At 45.2% G+C, this 21,138-nt stretch overlaps 1 protein-coding gene across 5 annotated transcripts in view; it reads right to left on the reverse strand.

Moving 5' to 3' along the window:
• The window catches only part of LOC141272049 (uncharacterized), a 253,291-nt gene that overhangs the window by 22,002 nt on the left and 210,151 nt on the right, over positions 1 to 21,138 (reverse strand). For 3 of the 5 annotated variants that reach the window (XM_073682339.1, XM_073682335.1, XM_073682336.1), the window contains exons 2-6: positions 8,911 to 9,058; positions 8,601 to 8,780; positions 8,395 to 8,518; positions 8,214 to 8,311; positions 1,725 to 1,815 (exon numbers count right to left, since the gene is read on the reverse strand). In XM_073682339.1, coding sequence (XP_073538440.1) covers positions 1,725 to 1,815; positions 8,214 to 8,311; positions 8,395 to 8,518; positions 8,601 to 8,780; positions 8,911 to 9,042 — 625 coding nt within the window. In that variant the 5' untranslated portion in view covers positions 9,043 to 9,058. Of the gene's footprint in view, positions 1 to 1,724; positions 1,816 to 8,213; positions 8,312 to 8,394; positions 8,519 to 8,600; positions 8,781 to 8,910; positions 9,059 to 9,362; positions 9,444 to 21,138 lie in introns of all 5 variants that reach the window. The other 2 variants (XM_073682337.1, XM_073682338.1) reach the window with 1 other exon arrangement.

A 21,138-nucleotide genomic window follows, 5' to 3' on the forward strand; every position in this document is an offset into this window, starting at 1 on the left:
AAGCGTTCCAGAGTTATTAACAAAAAAATTGACACTGGTCAGAATTGTAAATAGAGATGAGCTAAAGTTTTATGTTCGGGTCCGGCGAATAAACACGAACATCAAAAAAATGTTTGTGTTCGGGCTCCCGATCACGAGCTCGAACATGGCCCCGAACATTCCTGGTTCCCCATGCTGTCACGCAGGTCCCCAAAGCCCTTGATCTTCTGTAAAAACAAAACAAAAAAAAAACAACAACCATATCCCTCACCTGTCCGCCGTCATGACGTAATCTAGATTGTCCCACGGCGATCCGGGTCACTTCTACAGCAGGGACATCAGCAATCACTGATGTGACTGGTGTAAAAGACAGCACTGTACACTGAAAGGAGTGTAATCACTCCTGTAAGTGTATAGTGCTGTGCTGCAGAGGTGACCTCACTTGAGTTCAAACAGCTGAAGATCATCTGAGAGTTCCAGTGATCTCACTTACATTAGTGCTGTGTGGGAAAATTCCCACACAGCACTAATGCCGTAAGTCAGGTCCCGGAGCTCTCAGCTGATCATCAACTGTTTGAACTCCGGTGACCTGAGCCGGCAGCTTCTCGCGATACACTGCCGGAGCCATAGCTCCTGTCAGTGTATCGCCAGCAACCTGATAGCACGGCCACATCCAGAGATGTGACTGTGCTATCACTGAGATCATTGTGGGACCCTCGGTATATGGACTGCGGCGGACAGGTGAGGATGAGGTTGATTTAGTATTTTACCTTTATTGTAGGTGATCATGGGCTTCGGGGATTAGCTGTAAGGCGAGTATATAATGTTTTGATATTTTTTACAGGGGATGAGAACATCGGGGTCAAGGTGCAGGTAAGTGTTAGGTAAGTATATGTGTTTATTATTTTTAAATATTTATTTTAACTTTTTTTTACTTTAACCGCGCAAGCGGAATGATGAGAGACTGCTTCTCCCATCAGCTGCGCTTGTCTAAAGTGACAGCAGGCGCCGGATGATGGGGGTAGTAGCTCCATCAGCCGGCGCCTGTCACCCGCGGTAAGCTTTTTACCGCGGGTGACTGTCACAACTGCGGGGTTCACGCTGACAACTGTCAATATGATCCCCACAGCGCTGTGACCGGTGGTAATGATATTACCGCAGGTCACTGTCACAGCTGCGGGGATCACGCTGACAACTGTCAGTAAGATCCCCGCACCGCTGTTACCGGAAGTAATGGTATTACTGCTGATCACAGCCTTTGATTCCCACGCTGTCACGCAGATGACAGAGTGGGAAACCAGGGATATTAGGAGCCATGTTCGTGGCCGACTTTTGCCGATTTTTGCTCAAAAAGCTCGGTAACTCGAACACGAATCCGAATGTGTCATATTCATGCAGAGTTTTAAACTGTCGATTGTTCGCCGAACAAATTACCTCATCTCTAATTGTAAACAACACTAACAATCTTCAAAAGTATATTTAGAGGCATCCACTGAGCACAGTGTCCTGTGATGGACAGAACTGTGAACACAGAAGTATCTCCTCCGCAGCAGCTCAGAAGGGATTATGGCAAAAATAGTGTCAAAATGTGTCTTTTATTTTTAAACACTAAATCTTAAAGTGTAAAATCCACATGTAAAGCTCTGCATAACAAACAGTAAAAACATTCAACATATAAAGTAATTCTACAAGCCATTGACTGAGTAGAATCAGTGACTTCTCTGCATTTAGTGATCGCTACTCACCTGTGTGGTAATCTGTAGGAATCTCCTCTTTACACTGCTCATCATCCCTCACATATGTCTCTGTAGTATTAATATGGGTCAGATCTTCACCCTGAAACAAAGATTGTAAAAGTCACAGACACATGGGGAAGTGATTTGGAAGTACAGAAAAGATCATAAATTAACATGAAAACCAAAAATGACATGACAACAGTAGTTATCACATAGCTGCTGGTCTCCTATATAAATCCAGACTGTCGGCTTCTAATTCTAACCAGCAGTTTCCATAGCCAGAAAATTGTGAAAAGATCTAGACAATTTCAAAAGATCAGCAGACCGGCATTGTTGCAAGTATATACCATTGGAGTATGCAATGCTGCTTAAAAGAGAATGCCAGGCATGGTGGTGCTCAACTGTAAAGCAATACAATATTCAAAAATTATGATAGTATTTAAAAAAAGTGAGTGGCACTCCCCACAGGTGCATTATTTTGTGCTTTATTTATTCCAAGGTCATACGGTCAAGTTTCAAAATACTCCAAAAACTATTTGCAAAAGTTGGGGCCATTGGTGTACCCATTGCAGTACCAGCTGCCTGGGTATACCAGTGTTCAGCAACTTGAAAGGAATGTCCCAAAATAAAGCATAAGGATTTACAGGTAAACTCCAGTAGTTCACCCTCCATATTATCATCCTGCAATCGATATCTTACTGCCTGTACACTGGCATCCTGTGTGATGTGGGTGCTCAGGCTCTTGACATCGATCCTCACCAACTGGAATCCTTCTTGCCAATCAAAATGGTCCAGTATTAGGAAAAAAAATCCTGTCTCCTTCATAAACAAGGGAGTTTTCTAAACCAGTGGACGTAATATCCAGTCCCTCATCAGCTATTATGGGACGACCAAGTGGATTATCTATACAGTACATGTATGGTTTTTGGGAATAAAATGGCAGTATCTGTTTTTAGGATATTCTACCATTAGTTTGTATGCAAAATTTAATGATAATAACCCCTTTCTTAACTTCTTGTCTTAGTGATCGCAATCGTTCCCCATTTAGAAATATTAAAAACATTTTCTGATACATAACAATTCATGGATCCATTTATCATCTCAAGAGACCTGTTTGAGCTTGAAGTCGCCATTCATGTTTCTTTTGTTTTTTGTCATCCCATATGGATTGTCCATCTAAAGGGGCTGCATCTCCTCCTATTTCCTGATTAACCATATGGTTATGAGATGACATTTCATCATTAATCAGTGATTTTCACTTGTTTTTTTCCAATGTTGTTCCCGAAACGTTTGTTGCTTTTATTCCCTGAAAAAATCTGTCTTGATCAAAGTCTGGTTCTTCTGCGTCAGGATATAGGGGCAGACCAGATTTGGCTGGCAGGCCTTGGGTTTTGATTAAGATCCGAGGACTATGAAGGTCAAAGCAGCAAGAAAAATTACTGTCATGTTCCTGGTGTAAAGGATGAGAAAATGCTGGCACCTCTTGAAGATAATTACTGAGTAACATAAAGGTATATTTGTGATACTGCAGGTTATAGTGTTATTACAGGACATTGATAAAATGTGCTTTAATTATATGGTTAATGCTATGGGTTAGTGTACTCATTATATGTGAAAGTTCTGTGAGAGTTACAGAGGGTCAGCCCCGCAGCTGGGCAGGGAAGAGTTACAGAGGGTCAGCCCTGCAGCTGGGGAGGGGATGTAGCGCCCTGAGGGCTCGACCGCTACAGGGGTATTGCACCTCTGCCAGAGGTGTGATATTCCACTCCCGGGTAAGGATGGAGTGTGGACCAGGGCTCAGTTAGCTGCATACAGCACACACACCCCATTTCCGAGGGACAGCTCAACGGTACTCCCATTAGACAGAAATGCAGGTACGACAGACCATGTCCCTGGCTGGAGTGGGGAGGGGGGGGAATACCCGGTGATGTAGGAGCAGATAGGGGACGGTTCCTGAGCGTAGGTAGGAGCCCATTGGTTGCTGGTCACCTGGGCTCATGGCTAGAGGGAGGTATAAGAGGTGGGCACCATCTTAGGACAAAGGTCAGTCTGTGCAGAGAGAGGAGAAGACTGGGAGTAGAGGCTCTGTAGGAGCTCTACTCCAGAGTGGGCCTAGGGAGAGGCCGAGGAAGAGAGTGGAGTGGAGAGAGAGAGGAGGTGAAGGGGAGCTGTGGTTTCTTCTCAGCCCAGCTCCACGAGAAAGGAGAAGAAGAAGGAACAGGAAAGAAGAAGAAGAGAGAGAGAGAAACAGAAGGGCTCAGGAACAAGAAGGTGGAAGGGACCGTAAGAACCCACGAGAATACAGGGTGAAGGGTCAGGCAGATTAAGGGTACCGGATCCCAAGTTGGTGGAGGAGAAACAACCCTCAGCCAAAGACCGGAGGCTGTGACCATTTATTAGTGCAGCACCTCATCAAACCTGCTAGTAAGGCACCATAAAGGGCAGCGGAGAACGGGATCCACGTTTAACCGCACAAGTCCGCGGCAGCTGGACAAAAGTGGGTCACTGGTGAGACAGGCCAGAGGAAGGATTGAAGGGGGTCCTGAGCCATACTTCTGAGCTGCCAGGGAGTTGACCGAGCCCCACACCTGGTGGACGCAGCACGGCTTGGGTGGTCACTACCTGTACAGAAGTGACCCGGGACAAATGAACTGTGAGTAAAGACCCTGGACTGTAACTTGTTGTCTGTGTGCTCCTTTGCGCCTCCAGCACTATTGGTACCGGGACTCTCACCACCATCACTCCCACCATCCACTACACTGCCCTGGGGCCGCACTCTTCCCGTGGGGAGTCACACCATCCCAGCTGCATACATCATCAGCCCCAGCGGTCTGCCTTGCAGCGGCGGTTCCTAATAACCGCAATCCACGGGTGGCGTAGTCGGACATCACTTAAAACTTATAAAGGGACTACCACTGGTCTGACCACGGTGAGCCACGGACTGGGTCGCCACTACTACCCCCACCGTTCCCCTATTGCCCGGATCCGAGTGCCCCACGGCCCAGGGGGCGGGTCAGGGATGGTTACAGAGGGTCAGCCCTGCAGCTGGGCAGGGAAGAGTTACAGATGGACAGCCCTGCAGCTGGGCAGGGGAGAGTTACAGAGGGTCAGCCCTGCAGCTGGGCAGGGGAGAGTTACAGAGGGTCAGGCCTGCAGCTGGGCAGGAGAGAGTTACAGAGGGTCAGCCCTGCAGCTGGGCAGGGGAGAGTTACAGAGGGTCAGCCCTGCAGCTGGGCAGGGGAGCATTACAGAGGGTCAGCCTTGCAGCTGGGAAGGGGAGAGTTACAGAGGGTCAGCCCTGCAGCTGGGCAGAGGAGAGGTACAGAGGGTCAGCCCTGCAGCTGGGCAGGGGAGAGTTACAGAGGGTCAGCCCTGCAGCTGGGAAGGGGAGAGTTACAGGGGGTAAGCCCTGTAGCTGGGCAGGGGAGAGTTACAGAGGGTCAGTCCTGCAGCTGGGCAGGAGAAAGTTACAGAGGGTCAGCCCTGCAGCTGGGAAGGGGAGAGTTACAGAGGGACAGCCCTGCTGCTGAGCAGGGGAGAGTTACAGAGAGTCAGCCCTGCGGCTGGGCAGAGGAGAGTTACAGAGGGTCAGCCCTGCAGCTGGGAAGGGGAGAGTTACAGAGGGTCAGCCCTGCAGCTGGGCAGGGGAGAGTTACAGAGGGTTAGTCCTGCAGCTGGACAGGGGAGAGGTACAGAGGGTCAGCCCTGCAGCTGGGCAGGGGAGAGTTACAGAGGGTCAGCCCTGCAGCTGGGAAGGGGAGAGTTACAGGGGGTAAGCCCTGTAGCTGGGCAGGGGAGAGTTACAGAGGGTCAGTCCTGCAGCTGGGCAGGAGAAAGTTACAGAGGGTCAACCCTGCAGCTGGGAAGGGGAGAGTTACAGAGGGTCAGCCCTGCAGCTGAGCAGGGGAGAGTTACAGAGAGTCAGCCCTGCGGCTGGGCAGAGGAGAGTTACAGAGGGTCAGCCCTGCAGCTGGGAAGGGGAGAGTTACAGAGGGTCAGCCCTGCAGCTGGGCAGGGGAGAGTTACAGAGGGTTAGTCCTGCAGCTGGGCAGGAGAGAGTTACAGCGGGTCAGTCCTGCAGCTGGGCAGGAGAGAGTTACAGCGGGTCAGCAATGCAGATGGGAAAGTCTTGGGAGATGTTTCTAGGTGGTTCACAGTTTAGTGTAAATTGTATCGAATACACAACAGACTGTAGTTGTAGTGCACATTTGCTATGTGGGGCTGTGTAGAGTGAGGTTGTGCCACCATTTATTGCTCATTGTTGGCACTTGAAGCATGATATTAGGTGCGCAGAAAAATTTGGAAGAAAGAAAGAGATACAGCGTATAAATAGACCCCTGGGTGCTGTTACCAGTTAAGTGTTAGATTGACAGTTGAAGAAAGAAGTGAGAGACTGAGAAGCAAGGAGAAAGCTGGAACAGAGTGTGTGTGATAAGAAGGGATGAGGATATTGTGCTCCTAATCGAACACTGATTTGTGGCTAGAAAATAAGAAAACAGCTGGTAAGACCTGGGATCAGGTCAGAGATCTGGTGAGGAAGGAGCATTTTTAGTGGTACTGAGCCAGAGGTCCAAAAAGGTATCCAAGGGTTTGTGAGGACCCTAAGATATCAAGGACAGAGGCTACGTGTAACCCTGACTTGGAGTTTAGATAAAGAAATCTAGATAGCCAAGCTGGGGCACAGATCGTAGATTGGGAGTTGTCTATAGGGAGATGGAAAGATGGAGACAACTAATGAATGTAACTGCTGGATACTGTATAAGTTATGTACCACCACAATAAACCGTTAAGTACGTGCCTCTGTTGGAAACAGAAGATTAAATGGACAAGCTATGTACCTGCTATTCTCTCTCTATACTGTATCTGTTACATCAAGTTTTTCGGGAGAATTCAGTTTATTTTTATAACATTAACAGAATCCTTCATTGCATCTGGGGTGTCTGTGTCACCTGGTTATCCGTAGCCATACAGGAAAACATCTGCAGAACTTAAAGCGCACCTGTCAGCAGGATTGTGTTCAGTAAACTATATACACTGTCAGTTGGACGACATTACACTGATTAAAATTATACCTTGGTTGATAAAATCCATCCTGTGGTTCTTGTATAATCTTTACTTTCAGTTTAGAGATAATGATATAATGATATGCTCGTGCTTCGGGGCAGCCTGTGGTGTGGGCTCTAGCTAGTGCTCTGCTTACATATTCATCTGTATGCTCTTGTGACAGCTCACTGTGCCTTCACTGACCTGGCTCCTATTTTACACAATGCATCTAGTGGTGCGGGGCCAATTAAAATAGGAGACAGGTCAGTGAATGATCAGTGAGCTGTCATAAGAGCATACAGATGAATATGCAAGCAGAGCACCAGATAGAGCGCCCCCCACAGGCCGCCCCAAAGCACGGGCATATCATTATCTCCAAACTGAAAGTAAAGATTACACAAGAACCACAGGACTGATTTCATCAACCAAGGTATCATTTTAATCAGTGTAATGTCGTCCACCTGACAGTGTATGTAGTTTACTGAACACAATCCTGCTGACAGGTGAACTTTAACAACACACACCCTGAGGTACCCATTTCACTGGTGTTTAGGGTCTAGGGTTGCAGTGCATCACCTTGGTCCATGTGACCCTTACACTGGAAGCAATCCATGAATACATGACCCTTGTTACATGGGTCATCGTACTTTTACTGTAGAGTCAACAGCTAATATGAAGAGATGAACTTGGTTGGACACACTACTTAGGTAAGCCTAGGGTCCAGACATCAATTCACAGATATCAGAGGACCCAAAATGTGCTCACACAATATTCTCCACACCATTAATCTACCTCCATCAGCCAGAAATTTTGACCCCTGACAAGAAGGGAACATGGATTCATGCTGCTTGCATGAAATTCTGACCCTCCCATCAGTACAGAAATCTCATCCGAGCAGACGATGCTTTCTACTACTCTGTGAAAAAATTGTTGCTTTCTTTTGCACAATGCAGTTTTTTTTCTCTGTTTTGTTCAAGAGCAATGGCACTGGAACTGGTCGTCTGCTGATCTAGCTAAGGAATGATGAGTGCATCCGGACATATTAATATTCATCTGCAATTCACTTGACTGCACCACCTGTTCTCAGAACAATTTTTGATGGCTTCATTGTTGAGTTGGTTAAATCCACAAGATCTAATTTACTAATCTTTTTCTTTTATCACACTAATCTCAGTATAATCTTGACATCATTTCATGTAAAAACCCCATAATCTAGCAATGATGACCTTGTGTGAAGTTGTTCAGATTGCTTAATCTTCACATTCTCAAAACTGATCATTTCATACTGCACACTGGGGACATGTGTCTAATAAGTCTCAGTTTGGAAAGGACCGGTGTTTCTAATAAATTGACCTTTCAAAGTATAATACTGGTGGATAAAACAAGACTGAACACGACCTTCACAGTGGTCTACACATCGTAGGGGAGATTTCATGACACTTTCTCTCCATCTACCTGATGATCCTGAGGAACATCGGGATCTTCTTGTTTACAGTCCTGTGGAAGAAGAGGATGGGGACATCTCTCTGGTGTTGTCCTCTCACTGGATAGATCTGTAGGAAACACATACAGGGACTGAATTCATTCTGTACATACAGATAATTATAGGCCATGTGTATTTAGTCCTGTCTATTACCTGGTGATGTGAGGGGCTGGGGAACCTCCATCATGATGTCCTTGTACAGATCTTTGTGTCCTTCTAAATAATTCCACTCCTCCATGGAGAAATAGATGGTGAAATCCTGACACCTTATAGGAACCTGACACATACAATGATACCGTCATCCCCCAATACCTTCATAGCGTTACTGTATAATGTCCCAGCATTCCCAGCACTGTCACCTCTCTAGTCAGCAGCTCAATCATCTTATAGGCGAGTTCTAAGATCTTCTGGTCATTGATGTCCTCATGTGTCAGGGGGTGAGGTGGAGACCCCGTGATTGGACTCAGGGGTCTTCCACATCCCTCAGACACAGGGGCCTGACAGCGCTCACTAGAAGTCTTCTTCACTACTGTATAATCCTGGTTATGGAGAGACACATTAATAAATCTCACTACAGACATTTTCAGAGTCCTCACCTCTCCAGTTCTGTCCATCCTGTTATTCCCATTGATAAAATTAATGTAATGTGTCGTCACCATAATCTCTCACCTCCCCAGTAAGCTGGAAAAGGATCTCTAGGGTGAGATGTAATAACCTCTCCACCTCCTTGTCCCTGTCCGTATTCATCCTTGAAGGGTCAATCAGGAATTTTTTTTTATATAGAAAATCTCTTGAGAGCATCCAATATTGAAGGAACCTGAATGGGGAGAAGATGAGCATATATAAAATCATAAAGATTTCCATGTAAGAAATCTATGGAGTATGTTATCTGCTTCACACGATCACTGCAAAGTCCTGACCCCAGTAGAATACAAAATCCGATTATAGTCACTGTCATGGTCAGGCCTTCACTTAGCCTCTGCCGTGATGTGGGATGGGGCTAACTATATGGGGCCCACGTCACTCTACAACTAAATCTCACACTTGCCCCTCATTCAGGCTACAGGGCACACCCCCAACCAGTCCACACATCAAACATGCTCAAAGCTGACACTACTTACCGAAAGGGCTACGAGTCCCAGTTCAAATTAGAGTCTGTTGTTCTCAGTCAATGAGATGACAATCAGGTGTGAGTGAGGGACCTATATTATTTTAATAAAAAGGATCTATCAAAGTCTTATCTTAACAATACATGTTTGTGGAAGTGTATCATGACTCGAATATAGGAGATTTTTCAGAAAAAGAGTTGTTGAATTGTTGTAAAAGGTTACCAAACCGTCTTTAACCAGTTTGAACTTCACCAATCCAAAGTCAGAAAGGCTATGTATAGATGAGGCCATACAAGAACATTTTTACCTTACCCTGGAGAAGTCAAATCAACTAAGATCACCCAAGCAGCAAGGCGTATAACAGTTGGTGAGGTCATAAAGAAACCCAAAGTAACTTATAAGCAACAAAAGGCCTCTCTCACACTAGCTAATGGTAATGTTCTTGAACCCACTCTAAGGAAGACACAGAATAACAATGGTGTGCATGGTAGGATAACAAGGAGAAAGCCACTGTTCTTCATGAGAATATTGCTGCCCATCAGCATTTTGCTAAGGACAAGCCAGAAGGCTATTGGAACAATGTTTTATAGACAGATGTGACCAAAATAGAGCATTTTGGTTTAAATCTGAAATGTTATGTTTGGAGAAAGAAGTATCATTGTTTGGGCCTGTTTTGCTGCATCTGAGCCAGGATGCATGTCCAGGATTAGCTTTATGCCACCTCTGCGGTCGCATAGGGCACCGGCTGCCAGACTAATGTGGAGGATGACTGATAGGTGCAAGTTACTCTGTGCAACCCTTGCTGCCACCACACTGCAGTAATACCTATTCTGCATCGTTCCTCGCTTTGTTCATCTGCCTTTGTCTTATCAGTTTGTGGTTTTACTGTGGTTGGGAAGTTGTAGTCGGGACCAGTACAAAAGATAAGCGCCGATAGTGAGGTGGCTCTTTCTCACACACTTTCTTCGCCCTGAATGTTCCTGGGTCCACTTGCACTGACCTTACTATCTTCCCCCACTGGGAGATGACCGAATGTAAATTTTTCAGAGTTAATTCACTGCATGTTGCTTATGACCTTGGAGACAAGAGACTAAACAATAGCACGAGCACGTTTGCCAAGATTTCAGGAATGTAAAGAGCACGCATGCAAATGATGGGGAATACAGTCAGGGACCATCACAGTATGACCCCTCCAGCCAGGACTTCCATAGATGAGAGCTCCAGAAGCAGTATAGGTATTGTTATATCAGTTACTATAGGTTAAATTTTCTTGTGTCATGTAATTCCCTGCTTTGCAACACAAACTCCCCTATAGTTAAAGGACCTTTTCCTCTTTCCAGTCTGAACCTGCTGGTTCATGAGTACAATGATAGAACTACAGTAAATGAAGATGGGGGGGCGCGGCACTCCATATCGCTTGTGGAGAGAAGTTTCCACTACAGAACTACACTAAAGGCCACAACCCCACTAGCAGTACCAGTCTGTTTCCCTTTGTATGATAATTTATACAAATTCATCAAAGAATAATTGATAGAATTTTTCATAATTGTTATAATTTTATTGTAAGTAAATGGCGTTCTTATGCACACAAACGTATAAATTAGACTTATGATTGGAATAAAAATACAATTGCAGTGGGGCTGACTAGTGCTCACCTCTCGCCCTCCCTTCCTAGGGCCTAGCTTTAGGTTCAGCCAGGGCTAAGGTATCCCGCTAGGCGATAGGGAAGTCAGGATCTCGTTAAATCTGCTTAGGGGTCTCCAGTCTCCCTTTCCCCCCTTTTCCCATCGTTATATGCTGGGTTCTTCCTATACTTAGCATTACATTATCACCAGCCCTTTAAAAAAGAACAACAACTGACTTTTGGGGGTTTTTTGAGTGTTTTTTTTTTCTTTCTGGGTTATTATGGATCCCATTTCGGTGCTGGCAGAGCAGTTTCAGAGTTTGTCACTGGAGGTGACTGACCTTCGTTTAGCAGTTCGGCAGCACCTGCAGCGCCTACAGACTCCTAATGTCGGGGACTCTGCAGGTACGCTGATCCGGCTTGAACCCAAGGTCGCCCTCCCAAACTCCAGTCCTCTTGGCCCCCACACGTCACGTTTTCAGGATTTCCTTAGTGTTACACAGGTGATGGAAGTATCATCAAGGCATCAGGAATTCTCTCATCTGTGCAACACTATGGAAATCCTGAAAACGTGACCTGTGGGGGCCGTGTGGACTGGAGTTTGGGAAAAACTGGTTTAAACATTTCCCTTTCTGCGGTCTCTACGGAGACCTTACCTGCGTTTTTCTCTGGTTTTGAGGACGTATTTTCTGAGAAGAGGTGTCTCGATTTGCCTCCTCATCGTGCTTATGACTGTCCTATTAACCTGATTCCTGGAGCTAAACTACCCAAGTCCAGACTGTATACTCTTTCTGGCCCTGAGACACAAGTGATGGCGGTCTACGTCCCTGTAGATGGCAGTCTACGTCCCTGTTTAGATTTCCGGGAATTTAATCAAATTACCCTTCGAGATCCTTATCCTCTTCCACTGATTCCGGATTTATGGGAGCTAAGGTGTTCTCCAAGTTGGATATAAGGGGAGCCTACAATCTGGTTAGAATCAGAGAGGGGAAGAATGGAAAGCGGCGTTCAATACCCCTGAGTCAGGGGCATTTCGAAAGTCTGGTTATGCCTTTTGGTCTGACCCAGGGTTCCCCAACTCCAGTCCTCAAGGCCCACCAACAGGTCATGTTTTCAGGATTTCCTTAGTATTGCACAGGTGATAATTCCATCATCAGCACAGGCAATAGTTACATCACCTGTGCAATACTAAGGAAATCCTGAAAACATGACCTGTTGGTGGGCCTTGAGGACTGGAGTTGAGGAACCCTGGTCTGACCAATGCACCTGCGGTGTTCCAGCATTTCATATATGATATTTTCCATCATTTATCAGGCAGGTTTGTGGTGGTCTATCTGGATGATATTTTGGTTTACTCACCTGATTTTGAGTCGCATCACAGTCATGTTAAACAGGTATTACAGATTGTAAGAGATAACAAATTATATGCCAAACTAGAGAAATGTGTTTTCGTTGTCCAGGAGGTGCAATTTTAAGGGTACCTGTTGTCATCATCGGGTTTTTGCATGGATCCGGAGAAGATCCGTACTGTACTTGATTTGGACCATCCTGAGAACCTGAAGGCATTACAGCGATTTCTGGGCTTTACTAATTTTTAGCGTAAATTTATCCAAAATTATTCGGTAATTGTGAAACCCCTCACTGACATGGCAAGAAAGAGGTCAGATTTTCTAAAAATTGTTGAATGCCGCCCAGCAGGCTTTCTCCTCTTTAAAGAGATGTTTTGCCACTCCACCTATACTCAGTCAACCCGTTTGTGAGGAGCTGCCCACTTACTAAAGACTATGATACTTTGTCAGCAACGGACCACCATTTTTGTCAATATTATTATTGCATTTTATTAGTGATTTACTTGTTATGTTTTATATAGTTCTGCTAACTTGTCAGTATGTGCACTAGATTCACTTGTAAAATGTCCACCATTCCACTAATCTGTATCTCAGGATATCTGTATCTCAGGAGTATCTAACCATTGTTCCAACAGCCAATAATCTCATTATGTGTGTAGATTGTAGACACAGTGGAGCCGTCACCACAAGGGGTCTTACATGCAATCTCAGATGAAGGCTTCTAGAATATTCTTCATTGTTTTTAGCTAACAGTAAATGCTTAAGGGGGAGGGTGATCATTTCTAACCTGGGAGGGGACTGATCCCAGCGAAAGAAAGGACATACATGGTTTAGTCAGAGTTGTGTGAAAGGATTGAAGGAAGAGGATGGAGACCGTGGACTTGGAAGGATGGATGGATAAATATGTTACCATTATGGATTATGTCGTTTGGATTTAAACTTTCTTAAAAGGACTGCTGCTACTGGATACCTGTGCTGTCATCGTTTTATCTGCCGTTTAGAGGATCATGGACTGTGGCTACAGACTATACTGGCTGGAGATACGAAATCTGTGGGCCAACCAAAAGTTGGGAGACAGCGAGTATGGTCTTATACAAAGCCAGTGGAACTACTGAACCCAGATTGGGAACTTGAGGACTGAGAGAACTGTATTTTGGCATCGCTAACCTGCCTAGGTGATTACTTACAACCCACAACTTCAGATCTCTACACCGATGTTTCTCAATCTTTCATCGTAGAAGTTGATGCGTCAGAGGTAGGGGTTGAGGCTGTGTTGTCACAGGGTCCGTTCCCAGGTAAATGGCGCCCATACGCTTTCTTTTCCAAAAAATTGTCTTCGGTTGAGAGAAATTATGACATGGGTAATAGGGAGATTTTGGTGATTAAATTGGCTTTCGAAGAATGCCGACATTGGTTGGAGGGGGCAGTCCATCTTATTACTGTTATTACGGACCATAAGAACCTGTCAGATCTTCAGTCTGCTAAATGTCTCAACCCTAGGCAGGCTAGATGGTCTCTGTTTTTTACTAGGTTTAATTTTGTTGTCACTTTCCGTCCAGGGGTTAAACCATAAAGGCTGATGTATTGTCCCAGAGCTTCCCTGGTGGTAGTGACCATGAGATCCTGCCCCTATTTTGCAGAAGGGGGTAGTCATTTCGGTCTTGCACCCTGACCTGGAGGGAGAGGTGTTGGAGGCTCAGGGGGACGCCCCTGCCTCCTGCCCTTCGGGGAGGTTATTTGCAGAGATGTGACTGTGCTATTACTGAGATCATTGTGGGACCCTCGGTATATGGACTGCGGCGGACAGGTGAGGATGAGGTTGATTTATTATTTTACCTTTATTGCAGGTGATCATGGGCTTCGGGGATTAGCTGTAAGGTGAGTATATAATGTTTTTATATTTTTTACAGGGGATGAGAACATCGGGGTCAAGGTGCAGGTAAGTGTTAGGTAAGTATATGTGTTTATTATTTTCTTTAAATATTTATTTATTTTAACTTTTTTTTACTTTCACTTTCACCGTGCAAGCGGGCTGATGAGAGACTGCTTCTCCCATCAGCTGTGCTTGTCTAAAGTGACAGCAGGCGCCGGATGATGGGGGTAGTAGCTCCATCAGCTGGCGCCTGTCACCCGCGGTAAGCATTTTACCGCAGGTGACTGTCACAACTGCGGGGTTCACGCTGAAAACTGTCAATATTATCCCCACAACGCTGTGACCGGCGGTAATGATATTACCGATGGTCACTATCACAGCTGCAGGGATCACGCTGACAACTGTCAGTAAGATCCCCGCACCGCTGTTACCGGCAGTAATGGTATTACCGCTGATTACAACCCCTGATTCCCACGCTGTCACGCAGATGTTTTAGACATTTTTTTTTTTTTAAATCAGATATTTTTTATTAAAAAACTTTTTATAACATTATACATAAACAACAGTGAGGCATCACTAAACTAGCAGTGCCTCTCAAGACCCACCTGTTCCCCTTCCCCCCACCCATAACAGCCCCAAGAACCATATGGCAAAAGCAAATTTTTGTTACAGACCGTATACCATCATATAGCTTATCCGACTGTTAAAGCATTAATAATTTGATCCATGGGTACAGAGCTTAATATCTGATAATCAGTAATTAGTTATACAGAACATGAGAGACCACAACATTTCAAACTCAAGTGATATTTAAAATAGACATAATATGATAACCATGAAACATATTCCATTTACCCCAGATTTTATCAAATTTACGTATAGCCTTCCACTTTTTGTACACTCCCTCTTCTAATCTCAATAAAAGACGCATTCTATCCAAAAATTCCTGGAGCCTGAGAGGGGAGGGATCCAACCAATGTGCAGCTATAAGCTTTCTGACCTGGTATAGAGTCCTCTTAACAGCTATTATTTCATCCTCTTCACATCCTATTATTTCTACAAGGCCTAATACACACACTTTAGGATATAGGGGTAAATTACACTCAAACACATCATTAATGTATTGCACACACTCATTCCAGAATTCAGCGACCCTTCTACACGTCCACATCATATGCATAAGATCTGCTCCTTCCTCTCCACATTTCGGACACGCACTGTCATTCCTTGCCCCAATGCGCTGTAGAAATTTGGGGGTTCTATATACCCTATGTAATAAGTACAACTGTGAAAGTCTATGTGCCTCACATGTAGATAGTATCGGAACGCTCCCCACCACATCTTCCCATTCTTCCGAGGTTATAGTACCAATGTCGCGTTCCCACCTCTCCTTAACATTTAAGGGTCTGTCCCACTGAAATTGCTGCATAAGTATCCCGTAAATTCTGGAAATCAATCCCTTCCCACCTCTATGGCATAATAATGTGTTAAACAGTAGATGATGTTGGATTTTACTTTGCATATGTCGCGGCTGTACAAACCATGCATGCCTCAATTGGAGATAAAAGTAAAAACTGGTTTGTGGAATACAGTATTCTTCTTTTATCTGTTGGAACGATTTAAATGTTTCCCCCTCTAATATTTGCGCCACATTAGTTATTCCCAATTTTTCCCATATTCCGAATCCTTTCAATTTATGGATCTCTGGAAGGCCCACATTATGCCACAACGGGGTAAACGGGGTAAAGCCTTTTATTCCCAACAACAATTTGATTTTCTGCCACGTTTTCCCCATAAGTGTTAGGGTCGGGAGGTGTCGCCTAGCATCCCACCCCAAGGTTCCTGTTTCTAGAAAGGAGGTAATTGGCAGATTGTCTGAGAGTAACCGTATCAATTTATCTAGGTTCCCCTGGATTAACCAGAGTTGTTGCATTTGAGAAGCTAGAAAATATATCCATGGATTAGGTGCGGCTAGTCCCCCCTGATCTTTGGGCCTTTGAAGTGTATCCAAACTGATTCTGGCCACCCCTTTTTTCCAGATCAATTCCCGAAACAGTGCCTGAAATTTATAAAATATTCTCATGGGGATCCAAACCGGTGAATTATGAAGGATATATAATAATTGGGGCATTAACACCATTTTAATTAAGTTAGTTCGACCTACCATTGATAGGGGAAGTTTGCTCCAAGTATTGGCCTTTTGTTGAAATTTAGTAAGCAGTTCAAGTAAATTTAAAGGAATATAATCTCCGATAGATGTGGTCACTCTAATTCCGAGATATTTAAATTCTCGCACCACCTTCAAGCAAGTACTCCCTACCCTAGTATTCTGAGACAAACCATCAACCGGCATAAGAACTGATTTGTCCCAATTAATCCGTAAGCCAGAATGATCTCCAAACTCCCTTATTAAATTCATAGCTGTCATCAGAGATTGCTCCGTGTCACCCAAAAACAACAGAAGGTCGTCAGCGTATAGGGCCACCCGCTCCTCCAGTGTTTTGTAGCGGAAACCCTGAATTTCACTGCTGGAACGAAGCTTAACAGCCAATGGCTCCATAGCCAGGGCGAACAGTAGGGGAGACAACGGGCAGCCCTGACGCGTGCCCCTGCCCATTTCAATGCTACCAGAAAGATTACCATTAATTCTAATCCGAGCTACCGGATTGTTATATAGAAGCCGTACCCAGGCCCGAAATCCAGTACCGAACCCCATTTTTCGCAAAACAGCCCATAAATACTCCCATTCGACACTATCAAAAGCCTTAGCGGCATCAAGTGATAGTACTGCCCTACCACCTGCATTTTGTGACTGCATTTGTAGATTAAGAAAAAGCCGACGCAAGTTAATTGCCGTCGACTTGGCCGGTATAAACCCAGTCTGGTCTTCTGCAACCAGATGTGTAATAACCACCACCAATCTGGTAGCCAAGACCTTAGCTAAAATTTTTACATCTACCGAGAGTAAGGATATTGGCCTATATGATTCGGGGTTTAGTGCATCCTTTCCAGGTTTTGGCAAAAGAACTATGTTAGCCTCCCTCATTGAAGCCGGCAAGGCCCCCCCCTCCCTCGCTTCTTTAAACACTTCCAGTAACCTGGGAAGTAAAACCCCCCCAGCCTCCTCCTATAAATTTCCGCAGAGCCAGGTCAATTCTGGACAGAGAGGAATAGGATGCTGAATAACACGAATACTGCTTAACATTTGGGAAACGAACCCGCCACACATCTACCAGATTGATTTCCTGCAGGACCCTTGCCAACGATGTCTCTTGAGCAGCCCCCTCCCCCCACATTACCCCTATACTTATCAAGCTCAGCATGTAGATACATATTAAAATCACCGATAACTAACAGGGGTATGGTAGCAAATTCCGTTATCCACGGGAATAGTTGGTGCAAAGTCTGTATAGAGAAAGGTGGAGGAATATATAGAGCAATTAGGCAAATTCTAAGCCCAGCCACTCTGCACACTAGACATACATACCTACCCTCCCTGTCACAGATACTTCTCTCACATTCAAATGGTAAATTCGGATGAATCAATATACTAACCCCCCTAGAGTAAGTACTTTGTATAGAATGGTAGGCCGGCCCCCTCCAAAGCTTGCTCAGTGCCGCAGCGGCCTCCGTATTGCAATGCGTCTCTTGCAGACAGATTATCGACTCCCGATATTCCTTAAGATATTTAAGTGCCGCAAATCTTTTGTTGTGATCTCCCATACCTCTAATATTCCAGGATACTACATTAATCTGCTTAACCATGTTTTAACGATTGAAAATGAACTGTCACATACATCCCTCCGCACCCACTCGTGCGTCTGACCATCAAGATTATAGTATTGTAATAATACACAGTCTGCACCAATCAAAGTAAGTTCTGTTCTTTTACCCCCCATCGCTACCTCATTTAACATCCCCCCCCCTTAATCAAATGAATACCAACAGCCGTAACATGAAGAGTCTGGTGTTTAGCCTCATGCAGCCTAGTAGGCCTTAAGCACACGAGGCGCCCCGACATAAGTTGCATCACAGACTCCCTCATTTCCCCCCCACACAACGTTCCCAGAACATTCAAACGGCAGAGTGTCTTATCCCTGCCTATACATTGTAGGTGAAACCAGCACCTCAACAACCATATAAGTATATTGGTCTGCCCGAGGTATATATGAGAGCCAAGTTATAAGCAGTATACAAAAACTGAAAAATAATAATCATAACATTTATAAACAGAGATTCATTAGCCAACAGCGGAGTATTATCCACTAGAATTCAAATTTCTTGAATTATTATATTATATTCTGTCAAGAATCTTCTCAAAATTGGCGTCAGCCAATCCGGATTTGTCTCTCTTTTAAGTCCAGCCACTTTGCAGCCTCCTTTGGTGAATCAAAGAAATGAGTTTCACCCAGTGCTGTGACCCGCAGCCGTGCAGGATATAGCATTGCATAGGGTACTTGAAGTGCTCTCAATCTGCGCTTGATATCTTGAAATTGGGCGCGTCTCCTTTGAACCTCCACCGAAAAATCAGGATAGAAGGACACTCTCGCCCCCTCTATACATAAGTCATTAGCCGACCGCGCCAATTGTAGGATTTTATCTCTGTCACGAAAATGCAGCATTTTGATTAAAACTGTACGTGGCAGTGCCCCAGGCGGTGGAGGTCTGGTGGGGACCCTGTGTGCCCTCTCAATAGCGAACATTTTAGAGAATTTATCTTTTCCAAAGGATTGCAGCAGCCATTTCTCAAAAAAGTCCACCACCTCTCTGCCCTCTGCTTTCTCAGGCACACCCACAATACGCACGTTATTTCTTCTTAGGCGATTTTCAAGATCATCCGCTTTGTTGAGTAAATAGTTAATAGAGTCAGTAGCTGTTTTAAGTGTTTTAGTCATAGGAGACACAGTATCCTCCAAATCCCCCACTCTGCCTTCTGTTGCAGTGAGGCGCTCCCTCATTTTCTGCATGTCATGGCGTATATGAGATATGTCCACTTTCACAGACCCTATGTGTTCAGTGAGATCTGCTTTACTATGTGAGATGGCCAGCAGCACATCCTTTAAAGTAGGCTCATCATCCTCTGCCAGTGAGTCAGCACCACTGGTAACCTGAGCCTCTCTGCTGGGGGGAGTTGTTGTTTTAGCAGCCTGCACATTCCTCTCATGTGTCTCCCCAGCTGCCCTCTCCACATCCCCTTCAATTACCGTGCTCTTCAATGTCTGCACATTCTGGTCGGGTGTAAGCTCCTCAGCTCCTCCGCCATGCGCATATTTGGAGAGCCTGTTCACCACCTCCATGCGCTTCTCCCGCTGCCTTGGAGTTTCAGTTCCCGCCTTAGAGGCCACGGCACCATTTTGGCCCTCATGCTGTGATGAGCCAGCCGACTGCCTCTGCTTGCTATCTCGCCGGGTCATCTCGTTCTGCACCACCGACTGCTCCCCCGCACTCCTGAGACCCCAGGCCACCTGGTGAGATCTTTTAGAAGCAATGATTCCCTCGGGCAGGAAGGATTACAGGACAGGGTTATAGGAGCTCTTCTGCCTCTCTTCTACTCACATGCCCGGCCAGGCCACGCCCCCTGTTTTAGACATTTTTAATTGTTTGTCTTGTTGTCTGTTTTTATTTGTCTGTATTTGAATGTAATAAAATATATGAATTACACTTGATAATATTGTAGTCCTTTTACTGTATACCTTTCTTTTGTGGTTTGTATTTGTACCATCTAATCTGCGCCGTAAAGTAATTAGGGAACATCACAACTCTGTGCTTGCTGATCAGCTAGGTGGTAAGGCAACTGCGGACCTCCTTTCTCGTCGTTTTTGGTGGCCGGAGTTGCATCAGGATGTGGTTGAGCATGTGTCTTCTTGCAGTATTTGTGCGCATTCCAAAGTGTCGCATACCCATCCTTCTGGCTCTCTTCTGCCTCTGCCTATTCCTAGCAGACCATGGACACACTTATCCATGGATTTTATTACTGACCTACCGGTATCTGCAGGCAAGACTGTGGTTCTGGTGGTTGTAGATAGGTTCAGTAAGATGGTTCATTTCATCGCATTACCGGCACTTCCGAATGCCAAGACTCTGGCTCAGGTATTCATTAATGAGTCGTGAAGCTTCAAGGGGTTCCTTCCGATGTGGTGTCAGATCGGGAGACCCAGTTTGTTTCTGGAAAGCACTCTGTACTCAACTGGAGGTGCAGTTGTCTTTTTCTTCTGCCTTCCATCCTCAGTCGAATGGACAGACCAAGTGCATTAATCAGAATTTGGAGACTTACCTCAGGTGTCTGGTCTCTGAGAACCAGGACAATTGGGCATCTTAGTTACCATTGGCTGAGTTTGCTATAAATAATCATCTCCAAGAGTCTACTGGCAGGTCACCTTTCTTTGGTGCATATGGTTTTCATCCACAGTTTGGTACCTTTAGTGGGGGAGTGGCTTCGGGAGTTCCTGAGAAGGAACTTTTTTCTTTGTCACTCTCTGTGTGGTGGGGGGTTCAGAGTAATTTGAAAATCATGGGAGACAGATACAAACGTATGGCTGACAAGAAACGCTCGCCAGATCCGGACCCAAGTGTGAATGATTTTGTGTGGTTGTCTACCAGGAATATCAAGTTGAAGGTTCCTTCCTGGAAGCTGGGACCTAGATTTATTGGTCACTATAAAATAACTGCCGTCATTAACCCAGCAGCTTTTCGTCTTGAGTTACCTCAGACTCTTAGGATCCACAATGTGTTTCACAAGTCTCTGCTCAACAAGGTTTTGTGGTTCCTCTTAAGACCTCCCCCCTGGGGCCACCCCCAATCATGGTTGATGGCAATTTAGAGTTCCATATTTCGAGGATTGTGGATTGTCGTCTGCAACGTCGTTTCCTTCAGTACTTGGTGCACTAGAGGGGTTAAGGTCCAGAGGAACAGATGTGGTTTTCAGCATCAGAGTTGAAGGCC

This window comes from Phyllobates terribilis, unplaced genomic scaffold (genome assembly GCF_046119375.1).
Source record: "Phyllobates terribilis strain yellow unplaced genomic scaffold, ASM4611937v1 Scaffold_5__5_contigs__length_657084704, whole genome shotgun sequence".
Classification (NCBI taxonomy): domain Eukaryota; kingdom Metazoa; phylum Chordata; class Amphibia; order Anura; family Dendrobatidae; genus Phyllobates; species Phyllobates terribilis.